We start from the raw sequence: 23,175 nt of genomic DNA, 5'->3' as shown, positions 1-23,175 counted from the left end.
TACTTGTCTGGCCCCACCTGGCTAAGCAGAGGCTGTCCTTTAGACAGAAAACTAGATTTCCCTGCCTGTAATATAAAACCAGGGCCTTCTTCACGCTTCGTTCATCACCGCCGCCGAAGTGTCAATATTTGTGGGCGAACGAACCTGTGACCACCATGTTTCTACCCAATTACAACCTGCTCTTTATCTCCCCTGACAGGAGGTTAAGTTAATATTGAGTCAATTCCCTCTAACAGCGTCCTTAGAGCCAAAAACCAAAAGCTCTTCAAATAAAGCCCCCCGGTAGGCTACTGTTCTGGGGCAGGGCTGGGGAGACGTGTCCCCAAGGTGCCTGCTCACACAAAGACTCCCATCAGGGCATCTTCCCAGAGCTTGTTAATTAGCCCTACTGTCTCAGGGAAGCACAGGTGACACGTTGTGACAAATGCTCCAATTAAGGGCACCGGGGATGGATCCGGGGTCATCCGTCTTCTCTGATGGGAACCCCAGGCTGGTAGTTAATCACAGCTGGGAATCCATGGTGAAGAAGGGCAAGGCCTAATGGCCCAGTCACTGTCTCTTGGGGGAAGGGCCCACCAGACACCAGAGGTTCTGGAAGGACCTCGGGATGTGGCAGGCTAACGTCTGAACATCTGAAGTCCTGTCATCTGAATGCCTGGGTTCTCCATTCTGCTTCTTATAACCTCTGTGGTTCTGGACAAGGAGAATGCTTTGGTAGACAGTGAGACAGGAGTAGGGGCAGACGTGGTGACCTTTCGCCCTATCCATAGGAAGCATAGAGGGTGCCAAAGAGGGGAGTCAAGATCAGAGGGCAGACATTCCTCAGGCAAAGAGGAATCTGAGGGTAGAAACTAGAGCCCTGCAGAGGTAGAGTTCATGAAAAGTTGACTCTGTGGGAATTGACATGGGGGACAGCAGTGGGGGATGCATCCGGGATGATGGTGAGACCGGAGGGAAGAAGCTGGGCTCTGAAACAAGAATGTTGGACTCAGTGGGTAACCGCTTGTAGATCTTGAAGACAAGCAACCAAGACTATATTGAGATCTTCAAAATATTTTCCAAAGGTGAGGTGGCAGGCTAGTGTTGGTGGTGCTAGGGCTCAGTCTGGGACTGGGTGTCTGGGTGTCTGGGTGTCTCGGTGTCTGGGCGTCTGGGTCTGGGTCTGGATCTGGGTCTGGGTCTGGGTCTGGGTTTGAGGCTGGGTCTGGGTCTGGGTCTGGGTTTGAGGCTGGGTCTGGGCTGGTGCTGGTGCTAAGTCTGGTGCTGGAGCTCTTGCTGGGCCTGAGTCTGGGCCTGGGCCTGGGCCTGGGTCTGGGTCTGGCTTTGAGGCTGGGTCTGGGCTGGGGCTGGTGCTGAGTCTGGTGCTGGAGCTCTTGCTGGGCCTGAGTCTGGGCCTGGGCCTGGGCCTGGGCCTGGGTCTGGGTTTGAGGCTGGGTCTGGGCTGGGTCTGATGCTGATTCTGGTGCTGGAGCTCTGGCTGGGCCTGAGTCTGGGTCTGGGTCTGGGTCTGGGTTTGAGGCTGGGTCTGGGCTGGGGCTGGGGCTGGGGCTGGGCCTGGGCCTGGGCCTGGGTTTAGGCTGGGGCTGGGCTGGGGCTGGCGTTGGAGCCAGTGGAAGGGCACTTGGCTGGTACACACAGAGTCCTAGGTTCCATCCCCATCAGGAGAAGCCACCCCAAACCCCCAAGTCAGGTGACAGACACTGTCTGGACAAGACACAAAGCCAGCAGAGAGAGAAGTCCTGGCAAGGACATACACAGGTCACATTTGACAAGGGCAGAGAGAGCACAGGAGACTGACTGGAAGCTCTGCCAGAGGAACTGCCAGAGACCTACGATGGCAGGAGCAAGCAGGACTCTGAGCAAGAGCTCGGTAAACAATGGAGCTTTCGGTGCAAAACCCACTCCCCGGTTAACCGAAGCCAATCACATGCTTCCTCTGGGAAGGGAGGTCACAGACAAGGATCAACACATAAACAAACAGGTAACTAACCAGTGCCCTGGGAGCTGCCACCAGCTTCAGCTCTCCTCAGAGCAGGTGCTAGCCCCTGCCAGCCCCGGTCTCACAGATGTTATTAGTGCAACCCCTACCTCAATTATCAATCTCAGTTGTTGGGATGGCGCGTTTCCTGTTTAGTTTCGGTGAACACGTCCCTCGGGAGTTAATTAGTACTTTATAAAACACTGCACCCAGAAGCCAAATGCACAGCCCTCCCCTGCAGCCAGGTACAGGTGTGTGGAGGAGGGAGCTGCCAGTCAGGGCTCTTTCTGCTGTGCCAGAGGGGTTTATTTAGGGGTGAGGTTCTTATATTATAAGGCCTCGTGTAGCCCAGGTTGGCCTCAAACTTGCTATGTAGCTAAGGATGACCTTAAACTTCTGGTCCTCCTGCCTTCATGTTCCAAGATCTGAGGAGTTTATGTGGCACCGGGATGGAAGCTACCCTCTCCAGGGCTTCATACATGCTAGGAGAGCACTCTGCCAGATGTACCCCATCCTCCCATCCTGGAGGTCTTAACAAAGGGAATTCTACAGATTCTGTGATCCAGTGTCCTTTGGGGGTCCTCGAAAGGTAGGAGCTAGCTCAGGGTCAGCCAGGCAGGATTTGAACCCCCTGTCTATCTCATGCCCACGCCTTAGGGGTTCTCGGGAGGAGTATGAACCTCTGGTGTTGACTGACATAGAGATATCTGCCCACATGGGGAGATACTCTGTCTTAAGGAACCTTGTCACAGTGCTGGTGTATAAGAAGGACACAGTTCTGGCCGAGACAGGACCCCTGCCTTTAAACAAACAAATAAAACACCAGAGAGCAGGTCATTTCAAACCGGGACCTAACAAGAGAGAGCAAAGGAGAGAGGGCCTGAAAGGTGCTAATTTAGAACAATGCCCAGCTTGCTGAGCTGCTGCTGTGTTCAGGGCTATGAGGTTGAGCCTGCTCCATAGCAGGCCCTTGACGCAGGTTAACAGGATCACAGCAGGTGAGCAGAGGTTCAAGCACTCGGGATGGCTGACACCCACAGGCCAGGCACATCTCGGTGTGTGCCCCTGGGTAACATGCTCAGTCTGTCTCTTAGATCCTAGCTTCTCATGAGTACGATGGACTGAATATAGAAATCGCCCACCTGCCTAGGCAGTCACAGGGATCATCTGAAACGACACGCACTGTGTGCAGCCAAGTCTCGCCTGCAAGCCTCAGCAATCCAGAACAGGAGTCAGGTTGTGCGCGAAAGTGCCAGCAACTCCTTTCTTACCCTTCCCTTCTTGCTTCCCTTCCTCCGGGTATAAGGTCTTGACCCTTGGTAAGAGAGCCTGTGCTTCCCTACCCAGGACCTTGCTTCTTTCTTCCTCCCTCAGAGCCAGGCCATTGCATATACCTGTACCACTGTTTGGCTTTTCCGCCGGATATGAATGTCATAGGGCTGGTACCTCACCTGTCTTAACCACCCTTCCTGTGGCACACAGTGGGTGCTATATAAACACCCAACGAGCAACCGTGTGCTGTTCACAGCAGCTACATGCAAAGTCGGCTCTCCTTCCCCCTCCTCTCCTTGCCTGCACTGCCTGCCTCTGTCCCTGGGGCCTTCAGGCATAGGACAAATGCCAGACACCAGCCAGGAGCTGCAGTGGTTCCGGGAGTCATCAGTGCCTTATCTAATTAGTTCCCTTCCTTGTATCCAGACACATGTGTCACGAGCAAAAGCAACTGCACCTCATGACCTCTGGTCCAGGAGCTCTATTCCTACGGTGATTTCCATGACAACAGCAGCAGAGAGCCAAGGCTGTGGATCCCTTTGATGGGAGCCAGATACACAGAGCAGGAAAGAGGACTCTCAGAAGAATGAGGCCCTTTGATGCCGCACAAGCTACCCCCACAAAAGGATTATTTCCTGGGAACACACATCTTAACCCTGTAGAGGGACACAGAAATACTCTCCAGCAGGGTGAGGAGGGGCACCCCAGGTTCCCTTGTCAGAAAACTCGCCTGGGGGTAGAGGAGATTTATAGGCTGAGAGACAGGAACAGGGATGTGAGGTCCTCACCCTGAGAGGACTGGGTGAGTGTGAGGTTCTCACTCTCCAGATGAGCCAAGATATCCAGGCCTCCCCACTCTCCTCCAACGAGCAGGAAGATTCAAGGTGACAAGAGAGACCTAGGTTCTGCACTCAGAGTCAAACATGCTAGGTCTTGGCTCTGTCTCCTCACTGTGTTACATAACCACATATATCATCATTACTGGGCAAAATGTCCCCATCTATAAAATGGGCATGGGGCGATGCTCAGCCTCTTTGAAGCTCTCATGGTGACTAAGTGTCACTGGCTCCAATACACTCATGAAGGGGACATGAAGTCATTGAGTGCCCTGCCTTGCCCAGGACTCAGGACTTGTAGTGTTCAAACAATGAAGACCTGGGTAATGGTGGTCACCAGGATAAGAATCACCCATGAGGGAAAGAGGGACAATCAGAGTGTAGGATGGGTAGCCCAGTATCTTCTGGGATGGTGGAGCTTTGTTTGATGTTCCTTCCCTAAACTCTCCCTCTCCTTCTCCCTCCCTCTCTCCTTTCCTCTCTAACCCTCCCTTCCTGTCTCCTTTCTGGCCACGAGGAGAGTATGTCCACTCTACAATACCCTCTCAACCATGGTGCTCTGCTTCAGCACAGACCTACAGGGATGGGGACAAGTGATTATGAAGTGAACCATCGGAACCCTTGAGTAAGCCTCTGCTTACTCAAGATACTGAGTACACAAGATACTGAGCTGTCCAGAGATGCCAGTTGAGAAATAATGAGCACAGAGAATGCAGTACACAGAGAATGGAGGAGGTGGGAAAGGGATTCCAACCAGTGTTGGGTGGTAGCCCACAGGAAACCTTGACCCACAACATCAGCATCTGAATAGATAGTCACAGCTATTCTTGATTCTTTGAGGAGTTGACTTTGCAACATTAGCTCAGCATCTATCGTCTATAGTCAGCCCCAAAAGCATCCATTCACTCACATACACTAGCCTCAGCCTGTTTGCCCCAGCCCTAACCTGCTCATGCCCTCCAAAAAAGAAACAAGTGGCTATACCCAGCAGAAGTGAACACATCCTGCCCCTTGCCTCTCATTGCCAAGTGACTTCCTAGCCCACATTTCCACCTCCCTGAAGGTCTGGGGACGCCTCAGGCTGTTCCCTCAGATGAGCCCCTCTCCCTATGAGGGCACTGAACTCACCTGGCTGTGCACCTTCTCCAGCTCTTCCTTGCTGATTGATGTCTTGCTGTCTTCAATAGTGGCCAGAAGGAGTTGAACGTCAGACAACAGAGCGTGTGTCCTCCTGAGGTCTCTTCGGAGACGCTTTTCTACATCGAAGTCACGGTGACCAATCTGGAAGCCAAGGGAAGGCTAGTTTAGATGGTAAGGCAGTAGCCAGAACAAAGGTTCTTAGGAACTGAGCTCACGCCTCTCCCATAGTTTGGTGGCCCATATCTTTAAAGCTGGAGCTTGTGAGGCCAAGGCAGGAGGACTCCTGAGAATTGAAAGTGAGCCTGGGCTACAATGTATCTTAAAACAAAATAACAGAAAGATACTGTTTTCTCCAAGGCAGGGGGATTGCTGGGAATTGGAGGCCAGTCTGGACTACAGTGTATCTGCATACCTCAAAACAAAACAACAGAAAGATACTGTTTTCCATGAGCCTCATCTACAATATGGGATAACACCAACACTGGGATACTATGAAACTAGACACTTGCTCAGCCTCATGAGTGCTTAGCCTCAGCCTCATGCCTAGGGTTGCCACAGTACCTTGCACAAGACTCCACCAGCATCACTATAACCTGGAAGGCCCGGCCCTTTTCTTCAGTTCTCTGCCTCAAGAGCTTCCATGCCAAGTGAGCCCCTAGTTGATGCCCAGGCTCTTTGGAATAGGCACGAGGAGCCCCCTGCAGGGCTTACTGAAGATCTGGTGATGCTTGGGGTTGGGGAGGGGTCTACTGATCTACACAGAGACCCTCTCTGTTTCACCCCCTGCTATGCTGCAGGTTGCTGTAGAGTCTATCATGACTCTCAGGAAACAGCAACTATGATCCTCCCAAAGCCCTAAATGAAGCTTTTGATATATGAAGCCTTTGCTGATTAAAAGGCAGACCTGTGACCTGCTTTCTGTGGATGGAATTTTACCCAGAAGCGGACAAATTCCTCCCTGAGGAATTCTGATTTCGTCAGGGAATAGTGGGTTGGAAGGTCACAAAGATGCCACATCTGGTCTCTGAGGTCCTGACTCCAAGAGGCTGAGATGAGTGCAGCCTGGGATGAACAGGATTGGACTGGAACCTTACATGAATTTGGTTAGTATCCCCTAAAGACACAAGCAAGCTCCTTTATTCTAGGAACATCCAAGGGCCAGAGCAAAGAACACAGGGCCACCTGATAGATGGGACACTGAAGAGAATGAGGCTCGTGTCTCTTCATGGCACCCCACAGTTCTCAATTTGTGGGTCATGATCCCTTTGTGGTCAAAGACCCTTCCATGGGTTGCCTAAGACCATTAGAAAACAGAGATTTACATCACAATGCACAACAGTAGCAAAATTACAATTTTGAAGTAGCAATGAAAATATTTCTTTGGTTGGGAGGGGTCACCTCATGAGGAACTGTACTATTAAAGAGTCGCAGCATCAGCGAGGTGAGAGCCACCGGGTTTTGGACTGGCTTTTGCATATTATGGATCTCTGCCTGCCTGCCAGATGCCTCTCCCGGGACGCAAAGATGCCCAAGAGTGTTCTAGAAGGAACAAAGATTAAGAATGAGGTGACTTGTGCTTTAAGCTTCAACACAGCATTCGCTGGCAGCAGGAACGATGGCTTGCCACCCGACTGAATTGGGGCTTCCCATCTCTAAGAAGAGGGCTTTGATAAATCCCCTTTTCTGTGTTAAGATAAGAGAAGGATCTGGCGTGATAAGGGGTGGCAGAACACTGCGCGCCAAGTGCTTTACAAACACAGGATTACAGCAAGTGCTCCGTGACCTGGCATGTGTGCACAGAGATTTCATGTCACGATTTCTCCACGGCCAGCTTGGGATTCTTTGAAAAAATGAGTTGGCTTTTAGAATACAGCGTCTCCTCCCTCGGATGGATTACTGTGGTAAATTTAAAACACTGGTCCGTGGTATAAATACACAGCCAGAGGGATGGAGATCAGGAGCAGCGCTGAGCTGAGCTGAGCTGCAGTCTGGGCACCCCACCACCCCCTGTCATGTGCGGTGGCACTTAACTGCTGTGACAATCCCTTAAAAATACACATTGTTATTATTGTTATTGCCTTTGTGAACGTTAGACTAGCTTACATTTATGGAGGGCATTCTAAGCATTCTCCAACGATTCTAAATACTTTGAGGGGTGAGTAACACTTAATCCCAGCCATGAGCTCATTATCTTCATTGCACAGGTGAGAGGACTGAGGTTGATAGGGGTGATTTGCCCAGGAGAGAGAGAGTTGGGGTATGAGCTGAGCTGGTGTGGCAAGAAAGAGGCAACTTTAGGAAGTTATATCATCAGGGAGGTGTGTTTACTGCTGATTTCACCACCATCATCATCCTCACCACCACCACCATCACCATCGTCATCCTCACCACCACCATCATCCTCACCACCACCACCACCATCATCACCATCACCGCCACCACCATCATCATATTTCACTGAATGCACATCTTGCCTGCACCTATGTCTGTGTACCTTGCATTTGCCTAGTACTCGTGGAGGCCAGGAGTGTCCTCAAATCCTCTGGAACTGAAGTTACAGGTGGTTGTGGTTTAAAATGTGGGTTCTGGGAATTGAACCCAGGTCTTCTGCAAGGTCAGCCAGTGCGCTGGACCACAGAACCATCTCTCCAGCCCCACGTTTTTTGTTTTTACAAGACGTGGCACTGAGGCACAGAGGAGACAGCACTGGAAATCGGGGTTAGCTGCTAGGAGCTAGAGGCACGGGGAGGGTGCCCCCAGGTAGAAGGGGCACTTCAGGAGCCAGTGAGAGAGTAGGCTGGCTGGCATGTGAACTGCTGTGTGATTGGCCCAGTGGACTGATAACCTTGGGGTGGGATGGGGGCAGGTCACATAGTAAGTGGCAGTCTGGGGCTCTCAGAACAAAGGGACACTGCACTCGCCAGACGGGTGATCTGCCTGAGTCACAGTGCTGCCAAGTGTATGTGGGGAACCCAAGGGTCTCAGCTTAGCATTTGGGTCTCTAACCACTGCCCCGCAGCACCTAATGAGACTATCTCCAGAAGTCCCGATTCTCCTGCTCCACAATCGGGTTTTCCCACATTATGTGCAGACTCTGGGCTTCTCTCCTCTGTCTGCATGCTTCCCCTCTGGCTACAGCTTTCCTAAGAAACAAGCTGGCACCGGCTGGCTGCGCCATTGGAATGGCTATGAGCATAGTCACCAATGCTGCCGCCTCTGCTGCCCCTTGAAATGTTGGCATTGCCGGCCTTGTCCGGCCTTCTGCTAACAGAATCCACAAGAAAACCTCAGCCCAAGCTGTCCTCCCCATCTTAATTATCACAGGGAGGGGGAGGGTGGAGGAGAGAGGTGGGGAGAAGGAGGAGGGAAGAGGGAGGAAGGAGGAGGGAGGAAGGAGGAGGGAGGAGGGAGGGATGAAGAGGAGGGAGGAGGAGAGGGAGGAAGAGGAGGGAGGAGGGAGGGAGGAAGAGGAGGAAGGAGGGAGAAGGGTGGAGGAGGGTGGAAGAGGAAGGAGGGAAGAGGCAGGAAGGAGGAGGGAGGAGGGAGGGAGGAAGAGGAGGGAGGAGGAGGGAGGAGGAGAGGGATGAAGAGGAGGGAGGAGGGAGGGAGGAAGAGGAGGAAGGAGGAGGGAGGAGGAGAGGGATGAAGAGGAGGGAGGAGGGAGGGATGAAGAGGAGGGAGGAGGGAGGGAGGAAGAGGAGGAAGGAGGAGGGAGGAGGAGAGGGATGAAGAGGAGGGAGGAGGGAGGGAGGAAGAGGAGGAAGGAGGAGGGAGGAGGGAGGGAGGAAGAGGAGGGAGGAGGAGAGGGATGAAGAGGAGGGAGGAGGGAGGGAGGAAGAGGGAGGAGGGATAAGGGTAGAGGAGGGTGGAAGAGGGAGGAAGGGGACTGGAGGGAGGAAGGTAGAGGAATTAAGAGGGAGGGGAGAAGAGGGAGGAGGGAGGGAGAAGAGAGGAGGGAAGAGGGAGAGCCTCCTTAGATTAATGTGAATGAAGCACCATTCTGAGAGCTCAGTGATTCTCGAAGCACGTGTTTCTAGTTAATGGGACCTAGAACCTTTTGCTTTTTAAAAAAAAATGGTCTCATGTAGCCAAGGCTGGCCTCGAACTCTTGTTAAATCAGAGTGCCAAATAGAACAATGTGGGAGACGCTGTGTTCCTCCACAGGAGAAGTGACTCATAGTGGAGTCTCCACTGAACAGCAGCACGAGGTAAGATTTAACAGTTTTTTTTTTTGTTGTTGTTGTTTTGTTTTTAATACTAGAAAACTCCAAGAGGGTGAAGATTTAACCGGACAAGAGTTACTGTTCACACACATACAGTGGAAACAGTGATATGACCAAGCCTTAGTGGCATCCACATTGAGCCAGGGGTCGAAAGGCACATTTGCTAGTAAGTCCCTGTGTGGCTGAGGCCAGTGGGTAAGTTGGAGGAGAACCAACTGCCCATTCCTCCTTGAAACAGTTAAGAATTTTTCCTTTGTCCAAAGGGGCAAAATTGTTCTCATTCCCAAATGGTAAGATCTTGAACGTAGAAGGGCCTAAAATAATCAACAGATGAAATATTACAAAACAAGGAACTCAGCAACGCTAAGACCGTGGAGGTGTCTCACGGGCCACATAAGACGATTAAATAAAAATCAAAATGCGGAACAAGCGCTGGTCATGAAGTGGTGGAAACCAGGAGTTTCCTGGAGATAAAGCTAATTAAGACACTTGTGAGGCCCATGATTGAGAAATAAGCATTGTAGGTAAAGAGAGACGGGGTAGGGCTGGGGTCAACAGCAGAGTTTTAACTTGAAGCTGACAGCTCTCTCCGGTCTAACCTGCAAATCAGTCGCTCCAATGAGCCTCGTTTCCTCATGGAAGCCTTTTCTTACTTTCATTTTTCAAAATTATTTATGGCACACGGCCGTGTTTGCCCACATGAATCCCTGTGTATCACGTGCATGGCCTTGTGCCCGCAGAGGCTAGAAGGGGCTTTGCATACCCTGGAGATAAAATGCCAGACAGTTGAGAGCCACTGGGGACAGGACTTGGGTCCTCTGCAAAGGTAGCAAGGGCTCTCCAGACCCTGACGTCCTTTGCTGCTGTTTTGGTAAATCCCTCAACTGTGACTCCTTCCTGAGGTGACTTGTGCCTGTGTTGAATGGTTAAAGCTATCTAGGACACCGTCGTTTATCGAAAGCTAGCCAGCAGGACCAGATTGCGCAGGAACAGAGAGGAGCGGTGAAGCCAGTAACGGGGATGGGTACACACCCACGGCGTGAGGGATGGTGGAGGGAGGGGCGGGAAGGAAAACATAGGTACCTACTTCATACCACACACCTACATAAGATGGATTAAGACCTAATTATATGCACAAAAAGGAGTTTGGAGCTTTTAAGGCATATGGTAAAATATGAACTGAAATTAAGGAAGGCGACTTTAAAGTAGGGAAGCATAAGGCGTAAATGTGATCTGCTTGGCTGCACTAGAAACACTTTATCAACTGAAGGGCATTATCAACAAGGGTGTGGGCTATCCACAGGCAGAGCTATTGGAACCTAGATTATCAGGAACTGGTTGGCGTTTGTACACAGATCATGAACGATTCCCAGAACGTACAGAAGGCAATCGTCATGACCAGATGAGTCACGGAGACGAGACTGCACAGCTTTCTCAGAGACAAGGGACCCACAGTGCCAGCTCTGGGAAATTACAGTACACACTGCGGCAGCTTGTGGTGGGTGGTATGCTCAGCATCCCACATACAGCCCCCACCACGCACCGTTTTCAGAATGCCACAGGGACAGGCTGAGGTCCCCAGGGACAGGCCTGAGGGTCCCTGCTAATCTACAAGCTTGGAGCCATTAACAAGCTTACCCAAAGACACACACACACACACACACACACACACACACACACACACACACACACACACACACACAGAGAGAGAGAGAGAGAGAGAGAGAGAGAGAGAGTGAGAGAGAGAGAGAGAGAGAGAGAGAGAAAGAGAGACATGGACAGACGGACAGATGGACGGACAGCAAAGGTAGCAGACACTCCTGCCTGGAAAAACCTCGTCCCTACAAGGGTAGCTGTGAGCATAGCAGCTCTCTACCCAGCCCCTTAGTGTAAGCATTGTTCACAGTTGACTACCAACAGCCACTGACAGCCATGTCGCTTCCTCTGCCCCTCCTGACTGAGGCCACTCTGTTTACTTTCTCTGTTCTTTGAAGAGCTGCTAGTCACCAGCTCCTGAGAATTTCAAAGAGCCGTGGGAAGGGTGGATGGAGGACCATGCACTCTGAGGACACAGGGGGAGGCCTGACCTTGGCCCTTCCCAAAGACTAAAGGATCTCTCCCGGTGGCTAGCTTTCTCGTGCATCCAGCCATCTCATGGGGCCCTCGGATGTCCCCACTGTGCGTGCCTTACCTGGTCACACAGGGTTCCAATCAAGCCTTCCAGGTCATGCTTCTCGTGGAGAGCCGCCTGTTTCTCTTCATATTCCTGCTCCAACTGCATCTCCAGCTGACGGAGCTGTGGATGCACAGGACAGATGTGAGGACCCTTGGATGAGTCCAGAGCAGCAGAGCCAGGGCCCTGGGAGGAGGTGACATGCAGCCTACAGCCATACTCTAATGCTACCTAGTGATTTGGAGGGTTATACCTGTGAAGCAGGCTAGGGATCTAAAAGCCTGGAACCTGGAAGGCAATGAATGTGTGAGCTGGTCAGATTGGGGGAGCCCTTTACCACACATTGTAAAGTTTGCAGTCATGGCCACTGCTTAAATACTTTCAAGTCTTAGGATGTGGAGTTCTAGTGTGTGTGCATGCATGCATGTGCAGGAGTGTGTGCAGGTACATGCTGGTTGGTGTGGGCACATGAGGAGGCCAGAATGTGATGCCTGGTGTCTTCATGTATCATTCTCTTCTTTACATTATATTTTGAGACACCATCTCTCAATGAAGCTTGGACCCACCCCCATCAACTAGATTGACTGAGCCCTCAAGCTCCCAGAATCCTCCTGTGTCTGTCTGCCTGCCAGACCCAGAGTCACTCAGGTCTTCACACCTGTATGGCAAGCACATGACCCACTGAACTATCTCCTCTCCCCTAGTCCTCTGACTTCTTCAGGCTAGGTACCACACAGCCCGTTAAGAGACCCATCCACTTCCTTGGTCCTTGAAAAAGGCTCCAGCCAAGGGACACATGGTGTTACGTGGATACACTGATTGGTGGTACAGACCCTGTGAGCTCTCTTTACTTTCCAGTGGCATGGGGCCCATTGGGAGGGTTAGGGTTGGAGGAGGCTGTGAGGGAGTCACCCCACAATAGGATTAGTGCCCTTATAAAGGAAGACACCAGAAAATCAAATCTACCTCTTTCTCCTCCTCTTTCTCTTCCCTTTGTTAAGGACACAATAAGAAGTGACCATCTACAAGGTGGCTTTACCAGAACCCCTGAGCCAGTCACAGATCGATGACAGTGAATATCCTCATAGACACCCTGGGATACAGTGTTTCCCTCCCACAGCCCCACTGAGACATCTGAGTGGTAGCACTTTACCTAATTTGCAATTCTCTTTGATTCCTCGCTGCTACCCAATGAACCAGGGGTCCCTTACTTGAGCACCCCAGCAGAAGCTGGTGGGCTCCCAAGCAGACCCACTGATGGTTCAACCCCACCCCCTCCATCCTCCACGCACACAGTCTGCAGTTCATGTCACAGACCGGTAACCAGGCATTCCTAAGAGGGGTTAGTTCCTTTTCCCTAATATCAAACACCCACAGCATCCCCTCAGGTCACTGTCTCCTGTGGGAGACACTGAGGGCTGCCAGCCACAGGGGAGCCGCCATCAGCATCTGTCACAGGGAGAGGAAAGCTTCCACCTGCTCCCACACTCTGCCTTGTTAGGTCCAGAGAAAGCTGACTGAGAATTGCAGTCAGCCTGGGTCAGCCAGATGTCTCAGCAGGTAGAGGCATTGCCACCTGAGCTCAATCCCCAGGGCCCATGAGTAAATGAGAGAACAACTCTCTTATATTGCCCTCTGATGTCCACATACATGCCATGGCATGCAGGCACATGCACAAACACATACACACACACACACACCCCAATGAACAAATGGTGTAAGTATAAAAGTCCTGTAAGAAATATAGTTGCCACGCTCCTGTCTGCTTCTAAGAGATAAAAGTTACTTAGAAAAATATCCCCAAATCATCAAATCATAAAACATCAGTGTCAAGTACTTCCTGGGAGAGGGTGAAGAATATTTCCCTGTGGTTTGCAAGTGTGATGAGAGGAGGGAAGGAGGAGGGAAGGAGGAGGGAAAGAGGAGGGAAGAGGGAGGGAAGGGGGAGGGGAGCGGTGCTCAAACTCCAGGAACTATGGGCACTACTAAAGGAAAGAGATTCACCCATGTCTCATCAAATAGAGAACTTATAGGGTGTAGCAGCAGTAAAGGTCCAACCACAGGAAAACCACAGGAGGAGAGGATGCTGATGGTGGACCACAGACACGTGTAAAGGCTGACACAGACTGGTGAGCGTAGTGTAGGCTGAAACTGCACAGCTGCCTTCAGGGCAAGGCTGTCTCCACTGTCCTATGCGTGCCAGGGGTGGGGGGTTGGGGTGGGGGAGTGGAGGGGTTGGAGGGTGGGGGTGGAGGGGTAGGGGGGTGGGGGGAATCGTGAGGGAGATAGCAGACCAACTAGGACCAAAGCGAGCCTGGTCCTCAGGTGCAGAACGCCGAGGAATGTCAGTCAGCAAAGCGTGTGGGTCAATGCAGGGACCCAGACAGGTCCTCTAGCTTCCCACCCACAGCATCTCTACCCACAGCCTGTCCTTTGGCGAAGAGTGTGCTTGGAATTCTAGAAGCTTCTGGGGTTGCACCTAAGAAATTGGAGCCCCAGGCTCTTGAAATCCCCCAGTAAACAGCGGTTTCAATTGGTCATAGAACGAGCATGCCTCCGGGTCCCAGGTCCCGGGTCCCAGCATCCTCCCCAGTGGGACCTTGGGGTGCCCTGGGGCCACAGCTCACGCACCCGCTTCTGGCAGGACTGACGCACATCCTCCAGCTCTTCCTCCTGGTCCTCACGGTCCTTCTGATGCATCTGTTTCATCCTCTCAATCTCCAACTCAAACCGCTGGCGGAGCTGGGGGCAGCAAACAAGGATGGTTCATGAAGGTCCACGACCAAACTCTCAAAGCTCCATGGCACAGCACCACACCCCCAGCCCTCCAGGCCACTCCCACAACCAGCCCTCCACGCCACGCCCACAGCCCCTGCCCTCCACATCATGCCCACACCTCCATCTCCCCACACTTCCATCCCCCCACACCACACCCACACCCCCAGCCCTCCAGGCCACGCCCACATCCAGCCCTCCACGCCACGCCCACAACCCCAGCCCTCCACACTACCCTTGACCTATCTTTCTAACAGACGCCTCAGAGTTTAGTCACATCCCTCCTACCCTGGTAAGTCAAAGGAAGCAGCCAGGTCCCCCAACACTGCCTCTGCCCTTCCTATGGTTACAACCTGCCTCGTGTCTGTCACATTCTCCCACTGGGTTTAGGCACATGCCCAGAATCCCTTTCGATGTTCTCCAAGGAACCTAAAACTCAGACAGAAGTTGACAACCGTTGTTGTCTCTAATGGGAAAGACAGAGGAAGGAAACAGAAGAACAGATCTGGGCCCCTAAACTGTTGGGAGCATGAAGACGCTAATGGAGGATGTGTGCAGAGCCCCTGGCACAGCCTGGCTAAATTAGCCTCACCAAGATTGCAGCTCTTACACAGTGGCAGAGGTTATTGGAGGATGATCCCAGATGAGGGGCTGTGTGAGGAAATACAATATTTCTTTTTCATTTTTTTCCCAGCCTCTTGGGCACGTCTGACATCTGCAATACCATTTATGTCAAGCTTATATGAGTTAACATAAAATTCCCAGGAAAAAGTGCCTTATTGAGATCAATAAATATCTGCCTGGCTTCTGTGAGGATGTGTGCCGTGCAGGGCCGGGGTGCAGTATCCACTCAGCCTCCCTTCTGGGTTAAGTTCGAGTTGGGGAGCTGGGAAGATGGGTCGTCTCTGCCTTCGAGGTTACTCGAGGTTCACGTTTCTGCTTGTGGCTGTCAGTGGTGCTGGGAGGAATCTTCAAGAAATGATAACGGGTTTTTCGCAAATGCCTGCTGGCTTGTCTGTGCTTGGGGACACAGCCTGGAGCTGCCACTCAATGCTCTGCCAGTCTTGACACTCCCTCCTGTGCGGTCAGTGCAATCTCCATCAATTAGACCTGGGGCTGGGAGATTGGCAAGTCTCCCATCGAAGGAATGAACCGTCTTAAAAAAAAAAAAAAAAAACCAACCAGGGCTTGCCTGAGATCCTGTGGACGGTGAGCTGCCTTGGGCAACCATCTCTGGTGCCTTCCTTTGGGTATCGCACGAGTCTGTGGCCTCTCGGCCATGGCAGAAGCAGTCTAGCTCACCTGGAACACTCTTCCTCAGCCAATTCTGACTGAGCCTTCAGCTTTCACTTCCTCTAGTGAGTCCTTTCCCACCACCCCCCTGGTCCTTCCCAAGACTAGATCAGTGTGCTCACGGTGCACTTGATTCCAGCAGGACTCTGAGCTTTGGGGAGGTGGAGAACACCAGAATCCATCTATGAGGTATCTGGTGCAGATGAGGTGCTTGACAAAACAACTGGTTTAGCTACACTCACCGGTCACTCACGAGCATCCAAGACCCTCCAGACGCCGACCCTTAGCTTCCCACACTTGTGCTTTCCACTTGAGAAGCTCCCTCCTGTGATACGGAGTGGGGCTGAGCAAGTAGCTGGCACCCTGGCTTCGTGGGATGCATGGAGTCCATGTGCTGCAGCTGCTCCTGTCACTTGGCCTGTGTCCCCACCGTGGGTAGGGTTTCAACAGAATTGCCAGGTACAGATATCCTCCATGAGAAGTCCCTTTAGAGGTAAGGACTGAAACCTCCCTCCTCTTGAAGAACTGGGTGGCTTTCAACAGAGACAGGAAAACACCTGTGCCTTCACCCCATATCTCTCTGAAAACCAGGAATGCTAGCCTGACACTAAGTGTGTAAGGAAGGGCGTGGGTTTTGTGTATCACTGTCCACATCTCTCCTTAGTGAGTGTGGTGGTTCGAATATGCTTGGCCCATGGGAAGTGGCACTAGTAGGAGGAGTGATCTCATTGGAGGAAGTGTGTCACCGTGTAGGTGGGACTCTGAGGTCTCATATATATGCTTAAGTCTGGCCAGCGTGTTCCGGAGCCTCCTCCTGGCTGCCCATGGGAGAGTCCTCTTCAGCTGCCAGATCAAAATGTAGAATTCTCAGCTCCTCCTGCACCATGCCTGCCTGGATGCTGCCATGCTCCCACCTTGATGATAATGGACTGAACCTCTGAACCTGTAAGCCAGCCCCAATTAAATGTTGTCCTTATAAGAGTTGCCTTGGTCATGGTGTCTGTTCACAGCAATGAAACCCTAATTAAGACAGAGTCTGTTTTTGGATGGTGGATTTTCTTTGCAAGGGCAGGATGCTAAGTAGCCTAGACTGGCCTCAAGCTCTCTACATGACCCAGGCAGGCTTGGAACTCGTGGTTTTTCCATCTCAGCCTCCAGGAGTTGTGGGGGCAGCAGGTATTACAGCCACCACACCGGCTCTTGGCATATACTTAACTTGTGTCTTACTGGTTCACATTGCTGCATTTAGACCTTTTCTGTTGCTATTCTTGTCTCATGACTCCTTCAACACTGTGGCTCAGCATGGACCTGGAAACCAGCTGCTTCCCTGAGGACACTGGGAGTCGGATTTTCCATCCCTGCCTATTCCCGCAGTTACTGCACATTCCCTAAATCCCAGAAGGCTTGTCTTCCTAGATTCTGTGCCTGAAGTAGACATTTGAGCTTCATGGTCTGAGGACTTCAGTTCAGATCCTCACCCCCACCCTCTTTCATCTCTAGATCACTTATCTATCATCCATCATCTATCCATCCATCATCTATCACCTATCTATCATCTATCTTTTATCTATATACCTATCCATCTACCATCTATCAATCATTTATCTATCAATCATTTATCTATTCATCTATTATCATTTATCTATACATCTATCATCTATCTGTCTGTCTATCCATCTATCCATCCATTTTTCTTATCCTATCATCTGTCTGTCTATGCATCCACCCATTCATCCATCTATCCATCATCCACCCACTCATCCACTCACCCTATCTATCTATCTATCTATCTATCTATCTATCTATCTATCTATCCATCCATCCATAGATCCTCATCTATATCCGTGGAGGGAATGATCTTCCCCATGTCCTGTATGAGGTTCCACAAGAAGAGATCAGGGAGAGTCAAGGGCAGAGTCTCATACACGGACGGTGATCAATAACGTTAAGATACTTGGTCGGCAGTTACGTGTTGAAAACCAGCAATGCACCTGGCGTCATCCTTGGTTTTCTCTTCCAACAAGACAAGCACTTCCCTTACATGCACTGAGATACAACTCCAGGAAAATCCCTCTCAAGGGATCCCAAGAGGATCAAACAGTCAATCAACCAACAAATCCCCTGCTGCCATCCGCAGAGTTTGTGTCTCAGTCAGGGAGGAGCACTGGACAGCATGCCGTTGAGACTGGTGTGTCCAGTACAGGCAGCAGCAAAGGGATGGCTGTTGGGTGGGACTCCTGCAAGCACCTGGCTTCCCCACAGTGTGTTTCCATGGCACCCCTCAGTGTGAGAACCCTGCCCGGGGCGGTGCATCCCCTGGACAAGGGGGAGCTCCTCACCTGCTCCAGCTGCTTGATGGTATTTTCCTGCTGGCTGCGGACCTTCTCTTGCTCAAGGGCGTTGGACTCCAGTTCCCAGACCCTCTCTTTCAGACTGGCCACACCTTGATTCCCCACAGAGGCACAGTTCAGCAGCTCCCGTTTCTGGCCCTGTAGCCTCTCCACCTCCTCCTTCAGCTTGGAGGCTTCCTGCTCCTTTTGCTACAAAGAGAGGGCATGGGGTGGGGTCACATGACCACGCTCCTCTCCCGGGAAGGCTCCAACCTCTGGCCTAGTTGTCTCCTGGGTTCAGCACCATTAGACAAGGTCTTCCCATGCGGCACAGGCTGACTTCAGCCTCAAGATCTTCCTGCCTCAGTTTCCCCAGTGCTGAAAGGACAAGCTAACGTCACCACCTGGGTCCCCACTTGCCCTTCCTCCACTCTTGCCCCACACCCAGTTCCCCCGGCATGGCTGTGCTTTGAGAGGGCTCAGAGGGACCCTGGCAAATGGAAGGAGAGGGATTTTCCTGGAGTTGTATCTCAGTGCATGTAAGGGAAGTGCTTGTCCTGTTGGAAGAGAAAACCAGGCATCTTGCCAACTCTCAGCTGGGGCCAGGCTGAAGGATCAGGGAGGCAGAGAGCACAAAAGTGACCCTTCCAATAAGGAAGTCGGATCCAGGGCCAAGTCTGCAGGCTCTCCCAGGAAGAGGATGAATGGCTGGGTGAAGAGTGCACAGGTCGCCCTGAGGGTGTATCAGGAGCCACCCGAGGATAAAGAGCAGATGATGTCACAAATGCCCTCTGTAGCAGGGACTGCTTTGGGCAGGCTGTGGATCCTGACAAGGTCATGACCCACTCTGTTTTATTCTGCGCTGAGCCTCTGGGGTCTCCCAGGTAGCACTTGGGACCCTGTGCCCATGGCCAGAGCACACGCTATAGAGGATTATCTATCAGCATCCGTGGGTGTCATGAGGACATGCTGGGAACAGCGTTGGCAGCTGCCTGGGGCACAGCCCCCACCCAGGGCTCTGTTCCTCTGCACGCTGCAGCAGATGCATGCTGGAATTTCTAGAGAATCCAGACAGTCATGAGTCCCCACTTCTTACCTCCAGCTGCTGCTGTAGTTGGCCCAGTTCCCAGCGAACTCCACTGTTCTCTCGACTCACTTTCTCCCTGAGGCTCTTCTCAAACATCGATTCCCCAAGCGCCTGAGCCAGCTGCAAGTCAAACCTGCACAAAACGGAATGGATGCATAGGGAACCATGGTAGGGGAAACTGAGGCAGGGTCAACTGTGGGCAGAGTTAAAAACACAAGACAAAAAGGGGTTGGGGGAGGGATGAATGGGCTTTTCTTGTGTGGGGTTGTTGGGATGGGGTTGGGGGGACCAGGAAAATCATGGAGGGAGTTCCAGGTTTCTAAAGGATTTCCATCCAACCATTAGAAACCAGATAAAACATTAAACAAAAATTAAAAGTATATTTAAATATAGAGGATATTAAATCATACATATTTACGATGAAGAACAAGAATGTTAGAGGAAGGAGAAATGGGAGAGAAACAGGACAGAGGGAGAGAGGAGAGAAGAAAGAGAGGGGGAGAAAGGAGAGAGATAGAAGAGAGAGGGGGAAGAAGAAAGAAGGGAAGAGGAAAAAGAGGGAGAGAGAGAAGAGATGGGAGAGAAAAGAGGAGAAAGGGACAAAGAGAGGGAAAGGGAGAAAGAGGAGAGAAGAAAGAAGGGTGGAAAGAGACAGAGAGACAGACACAGAGAGACAGAGACAGACAGAGAGACAGACAGAGAGGGAGGAGAAGGGGAGGGCACACTAATCCATTTTGTTGGATTGGAGACTCCTTCTCTCTCTAAGGGTTTTCAATGTAAGTGTCCCTGCTTGGTGTGCGGGTACCCACGGTCCTGTTTCCCATTTCCTGTCATAAGCGATAAGGACAGGCACCAGCTGAGGGTGGCACACCGGGCGCTCCTAGGTGGCCTGCTCCTCAGGTGGCCCTGTAGCATCAGCAAATGGGAAGCAGCCTACAGGTCATTGGGGCAGACGATGGAGCTCCTGCCCCTCCACAAAGCTGACCACCATGGGGACACCTTCCTGGCCATTCACTCTCTGCTCATGTGTCTCAGATTTGCACCTCATCAGGGTGAGCGTCCCTCCTGGAAAACTTGACAAGGCTGCAGTGAGGGGTGACTGAGTCATGCACAGGAAGTCCCACAGTTCCAGCAATCCTGATGTGGTACCTGGCACGTGGACACTACTGACAACCACTCCCTGTGTAAGATCATCATCAAGTCGGCTGTCTTCCATAGCCCCAGGCTCCCAAGAAAGCCAATCATAGCTCTCCTTAGGAAGCCCTCCTGCTAAAAACAGCCCAGAAGCATTCTGATTGGCTGTTGGTGACATCATTTCAGAGGTTCTGTCTGCTGTCCCTGAATCTTGAGGATGGTGATGATCAGACAGGTCCAACATCCTGGGCCTTGGGCTGGGGTCTCTGCCGTCTCTATGACAGCAGAGCGAGTGAGTGATAGGGGCCCACAGGAGGAGAAGGGGCAGCTCAGCAAGGCACATGAATGAAACAGAGGTTCATAAACTCACATGTCTGAACAAGCCTATGGGGGCCAGGGAGTAGAGTGTGGTGTCTGAATATTTTTGGCCCATGGGAAGTGGCACTGTTCGGAGGTACGGTCTTGTTGGAGGAAGTGCATCACTGTGGGGGTGGGCTTTGAAGCTCCACCCAAGTGCAGAAGAGTCAGTTTCTCCTGGTTGCAGTCAGATCAAGATGTAGAACTCTGAGCTACTTTATGCCATGCCTACCTAGACATGGCCATGTTCCTGCCTTGATGATAATGGACGCTAACCTCAATCTCTGAACCTGTAAGCCAGCCCCAAGTAAATGCTGTCCTTTGTAAGAGTTGCCTTGGTCATGGTGTCTCCTGACAGCAATGAAACTCTAAGTAAGACAGACGTATTGGTTGAGCCCCAAATTCCACAGTGGCAGAAGTAATCTTGAACCAAGCTTCCCTAGACTCAAAGCCAATCTACCTGTCCATGCCCTGGGGCAGGTGAGGTACACAGCCACACGAGGAAATGGCAATACGTTCTGGAGGAGTCCTTGTCTTAAACACAACACCCGATGCCAAAGAAAGGCTTTTACAGACCCCCCAACTTCTGGAACACACGTTTGCACACACCCCTTCACTCCACCTGGTACCAAGCCTGCCCGGAGGCTCAGGGTCAGTGGGGTGACACACGGTTCTCTTCAAGAACTCTGTCGGCTGTTGGAATGAAGCTTTGTGACCCATGCATGGAGTATCTATGGCAACAAGGCTCCGAACGCAGATGGAAACATTCTGGACCAATTGATACAGAAGCCAGGATGGGGATGGGGAATTCTCATAGTGTAGAACAGTGAATGGTGTGGGTGGCAGTTCCCCGGGATTGAAAAGGCCCTGAAGAGTCACACAGAAGTGTCTCTGGCTTCTTCTGGAACATTCTATATCACTAGAGGCGATCAGGCAACATGTCCACTGAACAGATGTTCGCTGTCCCACGGCTCCCTTTAAACTACTCATCTACCTGGATCTCCATGTGTGTTATGGGGACTTTAACATCAAAACCTACTTCTAAGCCAGAGCCGATGGTGGCGGGAAGGACCCTACAGGCAGGTGAGTTCGGAGAAACAGAAAGACAAGGATGGGAGATGAGGTCCTTTGAGGGCACACCATGCAAGTCCCCCAGGGTTAGGGACTCTATAAGCCAAGAACTACAGGCCTCTCTGTCAGAGAGTTGACCCCCTCAGAAGGAGCAGAATTCCCAGAAGAGGACTGAGGGGTTGGCAAGTAGGAGAAGCCCTGTCAGTGTGTTCATGGCCTGTCATGCCTGTGGCCTGTCAGGGACACACTCTGGAAACTGGTGGAAGTCTAGGATGCATCCAAGATGCCAGTCATCCTGAGCTTAGAGAAACACTGTCACCGGACAATGTCACATAGCAAGTGGCTGGCACAAAGCCGGGTCATTTTTCCTGTGTAAGAGTGAGGGCTTGCCCATGTGCCGGGTTGGGTGTGGAAGGAAGGACCAGTGAAAAGAAGCTAACCTTCATGTGGGGGAAGTGTGTTAACAATGCTTGGGTGGCCATTTTGGGAAGAAGATGCCACCTCAGGATAGGCCCCGATAAATGGAAGCAAGAGACAGTATAGAGCTGGGCGGTGGTGGCACACACCTTTAATCCCAGCACTCAGGAGGCAGAGGTAGAGGGATCTCTCTGTGTTTGAGGCCAGCCTGGTCTACCGAACAATTTCCAGGACAGCCAGGACTACACAGAGAAACCCTGTCTAGAAGGGAGATGGGGAGGAGGAGAGGAAGGAGAGAAAACAGGACAGGGAACAACCAGATAGTTCAGGATTTATCTGACTACAGTGTGATCCTGCCCACAGCCTCTTGGAAACGAGGCTACCACCGACCAAGCAAAGCTGAGGCTTAGTCGCCTGGTACACTTCTGAAAACTTCGTCATAAGTATTCCACCAGAGGCTTAGAAACTTGCTACTGTGGCGGCAGGCCCTCCTGAAACCCTTTACTCCCACCCCCAACCCCAATCAGGAGAGGATCCCAGACTGACACGTCAAGCCCTGGGATTCAGAGCCACAGCTGCTGGAGGGTGTGGGTCTTGGTAACAGTCCTGGCTCCTCTCTTGCCTAGTCATGCCAGTGTCCCCACAGGAGAGCAAGTGCAGTGCCCAGGTGCACCATCAAAGCTGTCCACACGTTTACTTATAAGGTGCAGATCCTGCCAGACCTGCCCCACCGATCAGAGTCTGAGTCCTCGATAGGAAGAGGGCAACTCCTATTTGGGGATGAGTTCTTTTTCAATTTCTTGTCTCCTTTTTCAGCACTGGGGATGGGCAGCTGAGTCCAGTTCTCTAGGATGGGCACATCATACAGTTCTCAGCACAAGAAAGGCACCACTGCTATCTATAGATGGGCACCCACGACCCAGAGGGAATAATCATACAGCCAGAGAGCAGAGCAGGCAGACATGAACTAGTATGGTCTCCTAAGAGACATGGCTCCCTCTCATCATACTAGCTTACTACCCTCACTCTCCACAACAAACCCCTTGAGGAAAAGTGATGATGAAGCCCAGAGAGGGCATGTAATTTCTC

The 23,175-nt window shown here is 51.7% G+C and overlaps 1 protein-coding gene across 1 annotated transcript in view; it reads right to left on the bottom strand.

The window, feature by feature from the left end:
- Positions 1-23,175, bottom strand: part of Myo18b (myosin XVIIIb) — a 193,066-nt gene that overhangs the window by 85,951 nt on the left and 83,940 nt on the right. The window contains exons 28-32 of the mRNA XM_006249578.5: positions 19,117-19,240; positions 18,030-18,230; positions 14,254-14,364; positions 11,641-11,745; positions 5,215-5,367 (exon numbers count right to left, since the gene is read on the bottom strand). Coding sequence (XP_006249640.2) covers positions 5,215-5,367; positions 11,641-11,745; positions 14,254-14,364; positions 18,030-18,230; positions 19,117-19,240 — 694 coding nt within the window. The remainder of the gene's footprint in view (positions 1-5,214; positions 5,368-11,640; positions 11,746-14,253; positions 14,365-18,029; positions 18,231-19,116; positions 19,241-23,175) is intronic.

Source organism: Rattus norvegicus, chromosome 12 (assembly GCF_036323735.1).
Source record: "Rattus norvegicus strain BN/NHsdMcwi chromosome 12, GRCr8, whole genome shotgun sequence".
Classification (NCBI taxonomy): domain Eukaryota; kingdom Metazoa; phylum Chordata; class Mammalia; order Rodentia; family Muridae; genus Rattus; species Rattus norvegicus.
This window is presented reverse-complemented; position numbering and strand designations above follow the sequence as displayed.